At 44.5% G+C, this 14,211-nt stretch overlaps 1 protein-coding gene across 23 annotated transcripts in view; it reads right to left on the bottom strand.

Annotated features, from left to right (window-relative positions):
* The window catches only part of LOC133341416 (neurexin-1-like), a 395,989-nt gene extending 383,470 nt beyond the window's left edge, over positions 1-12,519 (bottom strand). For 21 of the 23 annotated variants that reach the window (XR_009755044.1, XM_061550004.1, XM_061550015.1 and 18 more), the window contains exons 1-3: positions 12,444-12,459; positions 4,964-5,035; positions 1,048-2,257 (exon numbers count right to left, since the gene is read on the bottom strand). Coding sequence is in view for 22 of the 23 variants with exons in the window: in XM_061550004.1 (XP_061405988.1) it covers positions 1,048-1,744 (697 nt within the window). In the remaining variant the exon portion in view is untranslated. Of the gene's footprint in view, positions 1-1,047; positions 2,258-4,963; positions 5,039-12,443 lie in introns of all 23 variants that reach the window. The other 2 variants (XM_061550006.1, XM_061550005.1) reach the window with 2 other exon arrangements.
* Positions 12,520-14,211: the final 1,692 nt, after the last annotated feature.

Here is a 14,211-nt window from a genome sequence, read left to right as displayed (position 1 = left end):
TCATCAGAATTATTTTGGTGACATGCGTCATGTTTCGTGAAAACTAGTAATTAAAATTTTAAGTAAGGTTCATCAGGTATGGAAAGTAAACACTACCCATAGCATCGATACACACAGATGTATAAAAACAATATCAGTATAGCCAATGCGTGCTTATTTTTTTCTAAGGCAAAGAGACAGCAAGTATATAGCAGTTCATTTTGTCCTTTACATTATCAAGGTGACGCGTCACCTACCTGTACCAGATGAGAATTCATTCACAGCCTTAACATTTTGATCGGTGTCAAGAAAATTTCAACTACTGCAGCAGCCAAATCACAATTCCGTTTTGCAGTATCAGGAATATAAAAGCACTGGCCAATGCCTGCAAGCCTTACATAGATTAGCAGGAAACACAAAGACTAATATCAGTCAGCCGCTCCAATCACGACGCCAGTGTAAAGGAGGTCTGGATAGCAATGAAACAAGAGGGCCTTAATGAAGTGAGCTGTTTGTAGCTGCTACAAGTGTTGTTTCTACAGACTGTGGCACATAGCTAATTATGTTCTTATAATCACAAGTTGAGATTAATACTTTATTAAATCGCATAATTAAGTCAGAAGTCTATGTAGTGGATACCCTTTTTTATAGAGCATTTCACATCGACCCTCATATCTTAATTGCAGTGATAATTTCATAAGAGTAATGGGTTAATAAACTGAATGTTTGGTGGAAATTTTGGCTCATTATACCTGTATTCTGGCAGTGCAGTATATACATATATATTTTTTATAAGTTATGCAGTAAGAAAGACAATGGCATATATTGTAATTTACCATGCCAACATTCGTTAGCCAAAGCCCAATTCAGTCCATTCTTAATCGCACACGGTGCTCCAAGTGTGTGCTAGCGCGTGTCACCGGTGCGTTGGCAAGCACAGCAACGAGCTCGGTGGCGATCGGACGCTTAGCGCGGCAATGCCAAAACTTTTTTCCCCTTTAAAGTAGCGCCGACCGTGCCTTTGTTTAGCCTTTTTTTTCGTTAATGCAGCAATCGCGACGTCCTTACCCTCGGTGCAGTATCGTCCGTGAAAGCCGGTGTTGTCACAATCGCAAAGCGTGCCCTCTTGGTCGACGAAGCAAATCCCTCCGTTCTGGCAGGGGTTCTCCAAGGCGCAGGAGCGCGGCGCCACGGAGCGGACCTGGTGGCTGCTGATCGGGGACACGGCCACGTTCCCGTATTTCAGGTTGGCCACGAAGCCCTTGAACGGCGGGGCGACCTTGTCCAGGTGCACGCGGCGGGCCTTCTCCTCGGCCGGAATTCCGCCGACGAAGAGGTTGCTGTTGACTCTCAGGTACTGGCCCACGCTGCTCACCTCGCCGTGCACCGTCTCGCCGTGCACCGTCAGGGTGACGTTCTTGAACAAGACGCTGACCTCCACCGAGTGCCACGCGTTGTTGTGCACCTTGCGGCCGGCCCTGAGCTTGAGCGGGACGGCGCAGTGCATCATGACGTGCAGCTGCACCTGGCTGTCCGAGACGACCATCTTCAGGTAGTCGCAACGACCCCCGTCGTCCAGGTAGAGCAGAAAGCTGTCAGTCATGTTGGTTCTGAACTGGAAGCTGAGGTTGCCGTTCAAGTTGGGGTCCCATTGGAGAAACCTGGCCCATTGGTTCAACGATCCGGTAAACTCCAGCTCCAGGGAGCACACCATGCACACGAGGAAAGAGAAGCTCCACACGATGTAGGGCTTTTTCAAGGTCATGTTGAACAATGGCAGTGGTAACAGGGATGCGAATTGATTCTCTTTTGTTTTTTTCACGAAAACTTAATCGACTGAACTAAAATGCCTTTGCACTTTTCTTCAGTAACCGTACAGATTAAACCATTACCGTCCTAACCGCCAAAAACCGCAGCCGTAAATCCTCAAGGCACTTCTCGCGCACACCCTGTTCAAAAAGCTTTCGCCTTGCTTGCAGTTGCCCTAAAACTGGGGGGATTTTTCTCTCTATTTTTTAGCAAGCCCTTAACCAGTCAAAGTGTGAGGGCCCCCTCCTGCTGAGGCAGCAGATGTTTTGATCCAGTGGGTTTTTGCACGGCGTCAAAGCGCCCAGAATCCATCCGCAATTTCCTCCACCCTCTATCTGAAGGCTACAAAGGTGTCCTTGTCATGCAGTCGGAAACGGGCTACTTAATATTCAGGCATAGTCACCACTCTCTCGTGCAATTTTTTCCACGGCAGCAGATCCACGGTGATGAGGAAATTAATTATGTCAGCCTGCGGGGTGAACAAAGGGGTCGAATGACATAATGGTCAAAGCAGTGCGGAATCCAAACACATAAGAAATAAGGTATAACATTAACATTATAAATGTTAGTAGACATTCGTACTCGTAACTGTCGAGTAGTGAAAAAATGGATATTGATCACCCTCCATTCAAAAAGCGGTTGTGATACATTACGAAATGTAACGATGCATTACGCATCCCATATGCCTTCCTGCTTCAACTTTGCAAAATATTTCGAGACAAAAACACGAGCGACGGATGCGAGATGCAATTCGTCGGCGGTGGATGGACGAAGCCAACGTGCGTTGTTTTATTTTCACCCAGGAGCGCCGCTAGAAATGTGCCCGTTTAAACCCTGGATTTTTTGTGTGCGAGTGACCAAAGGAAATCCTTGGTGAAAGAAAAATTGGACATTTGTAAAGTAACCGCGAGAGCTCCGAAGGGGGCCGTCAGCTCGGGCCATGCCCCAAAGAATGGCCCCTGGCCTCTGCTGATAAGAAGTCTAAAATAGAAAGTGGTGCTGTACAGACCCCCCACCTCCCCATCCGCCTCAAAAGGCCATTTCTCTGCCCGCCCCACCCGCCACCCCCGCCCCAAAAACTTCAATTGAACGAGAGGGAAACATTCCCGTGCTGCATTAAAATTACAAGTGTGGCCGCAGTTTTCAAATTATCACTTTGAATGGTACCATCATTTAAATGATCACTCTCCGCGGTGAGATCATTATTCAAGTCGAATTGGCACCCCCCCCACCCCCACCCTTTGGAGGCAAGGAAAGGTGTGCTTATATCTAAAGTGTGCTTGTATGAGAAGTTGAGTTGCCATCAGTGGTGGATCTAAAGAGTTGGGTGATGGGGGTGATCTCCTCTACCGCCACTACTTGAAAATGTAATGTGCAGTCAAATACCAGCGAACATACAATGAAATACATTGCATTTATGTATATATGTATATATTTCGAAGAAAAATATATCACAATATCAGCTGAGGGGAGAATTATATATAACTAATTAAAGTTTAAAAAAAATTGCCAATGTTAACGTGTAATGTTCTGGAAAGATGGCTATCTCAAAAAAATATGACCCTGGGAAAACCAGGATGGGTGGCAACCGTAGTTATAACTTCCCTTCCCCCTCCTGCCTGTATAAAGATGTGTTGCTTAGCCCAGGACTGTGCTTATATAAGGTGTGCTTACAATTCGGCATCAACTGTATCAAAAATAAAACAAAACGGAGAAAGTTTAAAAAGCATGTATGCGCTCAACAGTTAACCTAATGCGGTACGTTGAGTGAGAATAAAAATAAACAAATAAGCAGCCTGTGAAATGGTTCATCAGCATTATAAGCATCATCATCATCATCATCGCTGCCACTCTTGGCAAGGCCACAGTGAGTCCCTGGAGGTCCTGATCACCTGCTGTTACACCACAGTGATGCAGCCCTGGGCTCGTGCTTGCACACATTTCTCTCCCCGAGATTTAAAGAGCTCTCCCCCCCCGCCCCCCCCCCCCCCCCGTCTGCTTTACTCGGGGCAACGTGTCCGCCAATGTCTCTGGGACGGTGATCGATTTTTCTGGCAGGCCCTTACTGGGAAGCCATGGCCTTCGCCAGACAGAGCTCCAACACCCACGACAATCCCTCTTGGTTTTTTCTCTTTTTTTGCCAATGATAACCGAGAGGAAACGGGACGCTTCAGAAAGTTACTGCGAATACCGCGGACAGCGCACACCACTTAACGGATACGTGTGGGTCACGATTACTGACCGGCCACAATCAGGGCAAGAAAGGACCTTTAAATGGGAAAAAAGTGCAGTTCCTTGGGCACATCGATAGATCGAGCAAACTATCCAACGCCATCCCTACAAATAAGGCAACGTTGGAAGATATCGGAGACCACCACACATTACCCCACCGAGAGCGACATGTCGATCGACTAACTGTGGCATACCTATTTACACCGAGCACTCCGTTACATTAAAATCAAATCCTCTGCAATGCCACCCTTGTGATGTCCTATAAATGCTGCAAGGATTACTTATTGAAAGCAAATGTTAACTCTACCAAGCATTGCTATGGGTACCAAAGTGTAACGCAAAATTAATCACGATCATGTTTATTAATTACGGAGAGCAAAAGTTTACGAGAAATGTATCGCATGGATCAGCTGGAATGCGACCAACGCGTTGTAGTTATTTCAGTCTGCACATCTTACCATGCATTGCATTTTTTACGCCAAAAAAATTTACATGGGTGTTGACAAATAATCTTTGATTCAAAGCTTCCTTATCCCTCATGAGGTCACTGAACAGCACTTAGAAGGATTGAAGAGAGGCAATTGTCTTGGCGCCCATCGTGAAAATATCGCCCGCTGCATGAGATGCCGGGCAGGAGAGCATTCACTCCTCCGGGTCAGTTAAAGGGATTTTCCAGCATGATGCGCAACACCACGTTTTCACAACCGCTGGAAAGCAAACCGGCTCCGTTTGCAAACAGGGCTCGTAGGCTCAGCCTGGGTTCCCACAGCCAGTCTTATCGGGCCAACCCAGCACCACGTGGACTCCCGAAGCAGGCCACGTAGTTCCCTTTTCGTCAGTGAGCTGGAAGCTATTATGTGGGCCACACTTGGAACTGGTCGTGACATCACGTGGTTAATGCAAAAGCACGATAGTGGGAGGAGTAGTCAATAGCAATACTTACAGATGCATATTTCCCATTATAGCTGGCAGCTCCTGAACCAGACGTTTTTTCCACTTCAGAACCCAAGCCGTGCTGCTGATGTCACACACATGACAACGAACGGGTTTGATGCACACGCAGATGTTGCATTGATGTCGTGTCCTTACAGTGTACTCTCCGATGTCACACACAATTAATTAGTCATTAGCACTGCCCCTGGCACCTGCATAACCCCAAGCCAGATTCAGATGTCTCGTAAGGTTTAGTTCCAGATCGACTTACCAAATAACCAGTGAAAGAAAACGCAACACCTGCACGGTGAAGGCCAAGCACTGGCTCGGCTCGGATATGGCAGTGGAAAAGGTATCGTGTTCAATTTCAGGGCTATGTTTTTGTTTTAAGAAAAAACGATGGGAGTAAACAATAATAGCAATCGATGTTTTGACGCGGAATAGCCTAATGCAGTGATTAAGCCAAGGCGGAACACGTGGGAACTAATTCTCCCATGCCCCTGCATGGTACGGGTTCGGGGAAGCACACAGGGGAACATGTATGCCGTAAGCATCATTTAACCTTGTCTACGGACGCTTGACGATGAATTTTTGATTATCATCAGGGATACGCCCACCCCCGCTCGCGCTCCCATCTTGGCATCCCTCTGCCGAGTGTTCCCCTCTGTCATGAATGTCCGCTTCAACCAAAGGGCCTAATGTGAACTAAAACTTGGCATGAAGGTTGAAAAAGAAAAATTCTTTATGAACAATCGTTTCCAACCCCCCGCCTCCATCTCCCCCAGCGGTAGGGAAGGAGAGAAAGGGCGGTGGGGTTGGAGCAGCACGAACCGAGGCCATGGAGCCGTACGGATGGATGGGCGCAGCACCCTTTTGCCAGTGCTCACGCAATCGTGCGTAATACAAATTGGGGCGGCGACCCGGCCTGGCGGGAGTGAGTTCGCCGCATGTTGCAGAGGTTCACGGTTCGAATCCGGCGGGCCGCCCCTGGCTATTGCCGTGGGCGTGCCGACCGCAGAGTGCGCGCGGTCTGCTGCCTAGTGGACTTTAAAGATCGCCGCCACGTCATTCAAAAAGGGTAGGTCATTGCGTGTCAGCGTCCTGGTTCAAATTTTCCACGTTTGATACATTGCAGGTCCGCCTCATTGTGTGGGTTCAGTTTGTGCGATTTTGCGTACATATAGCGCACCTATTTTTCACCAAAATGCGCTATGTGACGCGGTTTTAATTCACTCGTACACGACTATGTGGTGGAACGTGGGACCACGTTGTTTGTGTACTGTAAGCCCTTTTGTTCGAACGCATATCCCCGCATAAAGCGAGCGAAGCCTGTACCGTGAAATTGAGATTACGCATAGCAACATTGCCCTCCACTGTGAGACGACTGTAGATACTTTATTTGAATATCTTCACCTTCGTGATCGCTTTTGTCACGTAAGAATTTCGTAAACATCAAATGTACGAAATTATTATTATTACGAAGTACAATTTTGAGTAAAAGAGATTCACTATGCGAGTGCATCTTAGCCGTACCAAAACAGTGGGCACACCTATTTTATACAGAAGAAAGAGGCAGTCAGTTTCAGTGCAAAGGAACAAAAAATTAGGTCTTGAGTGTGGACTTGAATAGGGATAGGGAGTCAACAGCATGGATGCCATGGGGGAGGGAGATTCAGGTCCTGTGTTCGAGGAGGTGTCAACCCCTGGATGAAATGTCAAATTGCGGTATTGTGTAACCTGCGGACATTATTAAGGCTCGTGTAACCCTCTGCAATAGAATGGCGCTGACCTAAATGTCCCATCTAAAACACTCTCAAGGTCAATATGATAGCTTTACCTGAGACAAATTATCCCCAAATAGTTAACTTGAAATTGATACTAATCTCCAAGTTAATGTATATGTAGCTCAATCGGTATGTTGAGAATGAATCATTGCCGTTAAGAACTTAATTCAGAAATTTGAACGTTTAACACTTTTTTTTTAATTTGAAAAGATGTAACATTTGAATCTGACTGTAATAAAAAAAACTTAAATTCTCCACATGCCTTTGATTCTCTGCCGTTTTGGATCTAAGTTAGAGTTGCTTGTGATGGCAGTGTATCACTTCAAAGGTTCACCCACATTAAAAGTGGGAAACAACACCGTCGCAATAGTAATAAAGTTAAAGTTTCGTTTATTAGGTATAGCCCTGTGAGCCATGCGGCTCTTGAGTCGGGTGCAACCGCAACAAACAAAATCTGAACAGAGAACATCTTAAAGCGACGACGCGCAACAGAAACATCCTGGATAAACCAGCAAATCTTCCAGAAAGACAAAAACCCACCATATTACAACGCTGTGTGCAAAAATCCCAGTGTGATGCAAGTCAAACAATAACAACCATAAGACACCGTTACCAAGTGTCAGGGAGAGTTCTTGGAAATCGAGGTGATTACTCCCAAGTGCCCATTTGCAGTGAATGAAAGAAAGCATGTTTATGCACACAATCAGGCGTGAATTATGTTGCAGTGGTAGATAAACTTTGACTCAAGAGTAGTGCATATATGACTGTTTATGATTGCGTACGTGATCATATTTTGCAACCAGGGGTAGTGTACTACAGCTGCTGTTTAAGGCCAGGAGGGTATGATTTAACCCATAGGCAAATTGGAATGAGATAAAACAGGACTAACGGGTTATGAATAATCACGATGGACGACAATTATTCCTAGTGAATATATAAACCCATTAAATAAAGAACTGAAGAATTGTTCAAAAATACATTGCCATCTCGGCGTCATAACGAGAAATATATAACAGTGCACAGCCTTTCCTTTTTAATTTCTGGTGCAAATTGGTTTTTTTTAAATATACAACTTAAACATGTTAATTTCCTAATTTTAGTTAAAATATGTGCATATGGTACTGTATATACTAATTTGTATTTTATTTTATTTGGATGAATTTTTGCTTATTTCCATTTTTAGGAAGGGTGATTGGGGTCAAATTGAACCCTCAGTTAAATTACATTTCCCGAGTATTACAAACAACTCTGATTAAAAAACAAGAAATACAGGAATAACAATTCCTTTGAAATGTAATGAAAATGTACAGCTCGTCTTTGAATTTCAGCAAAAAAAAGTGTTGCAATTCTTCAAAGAATTAACAAGGAGTCCTCGGATGAGAGAAGCCTGTTTGAACACCTTACGTGACCTGGCCAAACGCAAGCTCTGAGCCAATCGCTTTCACCATCCAGAAGCACTCGCGGTCACTATTTGTGAATTCCTCAATGGTGTAATTACTTGAACGGGAGTTCGAACAAGCAGTTGTAAAGCGCATTTGATGGCGTGAATGCGAGCTAAAATTGCATCTCCGCTCAAAGAATCCGACTGCTGTATTTTAAATCGGATGTGTTGTGAGCTGCCGAAATTATCGCGCTTTCAGATTAAAACCTTTCATAAAAAAACGGACCGTTTTTCTTACATATACCCTTTGGATACTACGCTCGTGTGATGTCACCACGCCGCAATACGCTCGAGATATACAGCGGCACAACTCATTTATGTTATCACGTGAATCAATGAAGATCTAACGTCTAAGCCAAATTACAATGTTGCTTACGATTACGGAAATAAATAAGTAAAAATATATAATGGTTTATTGAATAAATAAGCGTTACGATACACGTGTGCAAATAAAGTGTGCAATACAGGTGGACAACCTACCAATATTTTCCCCCAATGTGATATTCAAGCGAATAACGCTCTGGGTGTAAGCGGGAGTGAATGTGCGCAGCACGAATGCTGCGCGTGAAATTACGGCACCATGCGTTTTAGGTGAGCCACTCATAAAGTGAAGCGGCACATTTATCCCAATGAAGGAAACTCATTTTCAACAGACAGCCTGATTACTTTTTGTCTGCAAATAATTTGGCCGTAAGTCAATGTGCGGATTGATGCTATTGGAAAGTAATGAAACCTTATCAAGGCGGGAAATAGAGTCGGAATGGTTCTCAAATAATCTCGCGCTCAAGTATAAATGAATTAATTTGTGTCTCCATTTCCGTATTTTTGTTTTGTTTTAATCAAATGCACCACACACACTGCAAGAAATGCTATTAGACGGTGCCTTATTTGCGTCGGTATGTGTGTGTGTGAGAGAGCGGCATCTGTTTAGTTTCGACTACCGTTGCAAACGCAGGAGAAAACTACACAATTAGCATTTTAACTCTGTGGATATATATGTACATATAAAATGCACGTGCAATTAATTTAGATAGCGTGATGTATGCATGCAAAATATGTGTAGAATGTAATTTTGTGTGAAAATAATTATCGGAAACAATTACAATTTGGTAAAAAAAAAATATTACACTTACACATTGAGGATTTACAAACCGCTCGGCAATTACTGATTTATATATTTTTTTAAATCTATCCACGTAAAGGCACACATAAGTTACTTTGTGGCGTTATAACTCATTTAAATAATGTGTGTGTTGGGGTTTTTTCCTGTTAATTATCATGCCAGACTGTGTTCTGCTGATAAGGCGTGGTGTGTGTGTGTGTCCAGATGAGCATTTCCTTAGCGCGAGCATCACATGAATAAACAAAACACACACACACCCACACGGAAAACTGGGTGAGAAAATATTAACTAAAATTACAAACGGAATTGTTTTAAAGAGAAAATTCTCCGAGCAATTTATAGAGTTGCGACGGCTGTCTGCACACGATGAACGTGCAAAGTAAAAAGCAGACAATGCTTCTCCCTTCATGTTATCGCTGTTTTGTCAGTTCCGTATATTTCTATTGGGTGGTGGTTCATAATACAATTATAGTACAAACTATATATGTCTTTGCACCTCCAACGTCCATCCGTATTTATCTAATATAAATACAAGGGACAAACGCTCGGGGTTAGGTGTTCGGGCCAAACCTCGTGTAAAATCGGCTTTGTGCAATGGTGGCACGGGTAAAGCGGACTAAAATAATTCGCTTGCTCAAAAGCGCCCTTCGACAATCCTATTGTGCAATGTTGGTCCATGTACAGCATCTGTTTGGTGAAAAGCGTATTGAAAAACGTGATGTTTTATTGTAATCGCAATTTTATGGAGGGGGCCGGGGGTGTGGGGTGGATTCAACGGTGTACATGCCGCGTCGGCAGTGGTGTATGAGCACATGTTGAGGTAGCATTAGCACATGTGTCACCTCAACAACATATGACAATTATAGGTCGAATTGGCTACTAATGGTGTATTTTAAAAGCAGGATATACTATTTAGTCTATTTGTCGACTTAAAGTGTATGTGGAGGAAAAATAGTACTAACAGGAACGGTACATAGGAGTCATCTCAACGTGCCTTCAAAAAGCCCCTGTGTACAATTGCTATATTTGCCAACAAAAAAACGCAAAGTTATTGATAAACACTACGATACGCACCATAAGGCTAATTAAAAGTTTTGTCCTCCAAAAAAATTCACGAGCGATTTTTATTTTATTTTGTTGTTGTATTTTGTCTACACTGCGCAGCGCATCCCATGAGTGGTGCCCGCGTTTTGATTTCAATTCCCCCCGCAGAGTCGCAACGGCGCTCTCCGGCCCAGGGAGCGAGCGAACCAAGCGACGCATCCGCAGTGCCTCACACCGTGCACAGCCTACACGCTTTTGATGTGCTCGCATAAACACACCAACAACAACAACAGCACCACCCACCGCCACCACTATAAACACAGTCGCCGCTTTCAAGCTGTACACACCAGATTGTGCTGTCAGCGAGCGCCTATTAAGTGCGACACGCCATACAACGAGAATGGGGTGGTAGCCGTTGGTGGTAGAGGTGGCGATGGTTTCAGCACCACCGAAAAATGGACAGCGGCGCTGGGATGAGTTTGTCTCGGCCGGTGGTGCGTGATGCTGATGTTAAGAATGAACGCGCCACTCTGGCTATTTTGTTTTTAGACCGAGCCGACCTAAAAGACAACCAGACTGCGTTCATATACCGCTTCGCAAGCAGGGAATCGAACCGACGACAGTGCTCACTATAAGTCCCCTTAGTGCCGCTAGCGCGCGTCACCACAGCACATATAACACGCGATGTTCTTTCATCACAAGTCACGGTCGTGACGAGGAGTTCTTAATCGCCGCAAATACAGCAGGCACAATATGTAATGTCACATCAGGCTATACACATGTTACAATGTAATCAATGCAGACGTGCATTAATAATGCACACGGGAATATACATTCTATGTATAGTACATCGCCGAATGGACAGCACTGTTGTAAACAATGCGCGGCGAAGACACAGGGCACACGCATTGATTTTATACCTGCAGTATATAAACAGGACATACAGTCTATATATATATATACTGCATAGCGCAGTACTCGTGAGTCATTTTACAGACGTGCGTAATGAGATAAGCTCCACTTATTTCACTACAAAGACACAGCTAACATGTCCCATGTTGAAGTCACTAACCCAGTGACATAGAGAATCACACACGCAGCACTACACGTACAAAACACTGTGCCTAAATGCAGATAACTTGAATACAGATCATACGTCGCTTCTAAAATATATACAAACGTGAACACAGTATACAAACTGAAAAGCATACATTATCACACACACACACACGTACATTCACATGTATATGTCACATGACAAAAACGCCCCATATAGCCTCAACAGACTTTTGGGGCAAGTGCTGTTAGCGAGCACCTAAGAAGGCCGGCACGGTACACCAGAGGGTGGGGTGGCCAGCACCCCACCCTCTGGTGTACACACCGCACTTGTTACTCATTTGAGGCTGAGTCGACCTAGGGGTTCAGATAACCATCACTTATGTTGCTCCGAAAACGGGAACTCGAACTCGGGTCACCAGGATCGTAGCGCGAAGCGCTAACAGCTACCCACGATGTAATAAGGGTACACATACGTACATTTTACATATAAAGATGTCTAAATAACATGCACAGGTACCCACTCACTAAAATAATGTCGTGACACACACACTTACAATACATACTATCCACAATACACACATAGACACGCATTTGATGCTGTATGGGTAAAGAGAATCGTGCATAGCACACACGTGTTCAGTGCTACGTATGTTACATTGAACGCTCACATATCAATCTCAAGTCAAAAAACACTCTCCAATGACACTTTTTATCGACATGTACAACGCACACTACAATAACAGTGCACACATACACGAGCGGAAGAGAATAGCGGGTGTCATACCCATGTGGGCACTGCTATGCATGTCACACGAACACGGAGTACGAGACGTCTCAAAAAACACGTGCACATACACATGCACAGGCAACCCACACTCACGAAAGACACGTTCTAATATCGACGCTCATTGTACCACACCGTACAATAGAACACGCAACACACACACACGAGAGAGAACGAGAAGAGATAGGAGGCACACGCGTGTGATGCCGTCACGGGTATAGAGAAGCACCAGAGAAGCATGCACAGGGCTCCCACCTCGGGCCGAGTCGCGTGCCGGAGCGCGTGGAAGGAGGCTGCGCGCTCCGCGTCCCAGCAGCGAGGGGGGCGGGGCATGGGGAATGAAGGTCGGGGAGGGGGGGGGCGTAGAGGGAGATTGGGGGGCGGTGGTGAAAGGAGGAGGAGTGAAGAGTGGCCAGGGGGGTGGGGGTGATGCGGAGGACTGGAGGACAGCGGAGCGGTTGGAGTTAGTGGTGGTGGTGGTGATGACGAGTCAGTGTCGTAAGCGATCGAGTGTGCAGGCGGTGCAACTGCGCAGGGTCACATGCTGCGAAGGCGACGAAAATTGGGCAAAGGTGCCCCATTCAATTCCTTGCACCAGAGCCCCATGCCAACCACGCTATGGTAGTTGATTTAAATAATTGGCGGGTTGGTTTTTTTTTGGACGCTGTCAACCGCAGTTGGAACGCGTTGTGCATCAGCTCTGTCCATCTATCCCTCTGTAACGGGGAGGGGGGGGTGTCACGATAACGTTTCTATGGATGGTCCAGTATAATTATTTGCAGTTATGTTGCTATTAATTGCAGAAAAGGATACGGTTTTTCAGCCAAGAACGTAGTCGCGTGCGACAAATCACGCTGTGTTGGCATTACCTGTGACGTCATCTCGTTGTGAATTAACGTGAGCGCAAAAAAATACCACCGCAGGCAAGACCCACGTTGGAAATCTGTCCGTGCGCTCAAGTAAGTAAAGAAAGCCTTCCGTGCTTGTGCACGAATCGTCTTCCTTCTTTGGGCGCGTTTTTATGCAATTTCGTAAGTATTCATCTTATAGGTCCTTTTGGTAAAGTCGTCACGTAGAAGGGAAGTAATAAAATAAAAAATATAAAACATAATACAATAATATAATAAAATAATATCAAATGAAATAAATTAATACATTTATCTAATAATATATTAAAATCATATAATACTATTATAATATTATATTATTATATTTCGATTTAAAGCTTTCGTGACTGCAGGGATTCATCTTCTTGGTTCTTTCGGTAAAGTCGTCACGTAGCAGGGAAGTAATAAAATAATAAAAATAAAACATAATAAAATAATTCTCACGACGTTTCGGCCACAACGCAAGCAGCCGTTCTCAGGTGAAGAATGAAACACCACCAAGCTTGGTGGTGCGTTGTGGCCGAAACGTCGTGAGAATTATTTTATTATGTTTTATTTTTATTATTTTATTACTTCCCTTCTACGTGACTTTACCGAAAGAACCAAGAAGATGAATCCCTGCAGTCACGAAAGCTTTAAATCGAAATTCGTAAGTATTGTTTCTAGTTTCACGTTCTCTCTGGATTTTATCGCAAGCAACTCAACACCCTTCTTGCCACTTTATTCTATATTTTATTTTTAATTAACTTTGTCAGTATTCATGTTTCTAGTCTCTGTCATCGCGGGTACTGTAATATGAGCCGATTGAAACCGGTCATCATCGAGTTCGTGTTTCCAGCAGCGCACCAATCTGCTCTCGCTCTTCTATTCATCACCGTTTTGATTCTTGTCATCCTTCAATAACTTGCCTAACTATTCATACAGTAGTCCTGTGATGTTGTTATTTTTTAAATATAAAGTTGCGTCCCTCCAAGAAGTATATTCGTTTGTTTAGCGATCGTGGTGTGCACGATGCTAAACACACAAAAAAATATCACGCGTAACATTTGCGGTGTTTTTTGTGTGTGCAGTTTGTTGTCCCCCCCCCCGCACCTCCGATTGGCTACGTACGGTGCGCAAAAAGGCTCAACATACAC

The sequence above is a fragment of the Lethenteron reissneri genome, chromosome 11 (genome assembly GCF_015708825.2).
Source record: "Lethenteron reissneri isolate LAM-NWPU_2019-01 chromosome 11, ASM1570882v1, whole genome shotgun sequence".
NCBI lineage: Eukaryota > Metazoa > Chordata > Hyperoartia > Petromyzontiformes > Petromyzontidae > Lethenteron > Lethenteron reissneri.
The sequence above is the reverse complement of the archived record's forward strand: the minus strand, read 5'-3'. Positions and strand labels throughout refer to the sequence as shown.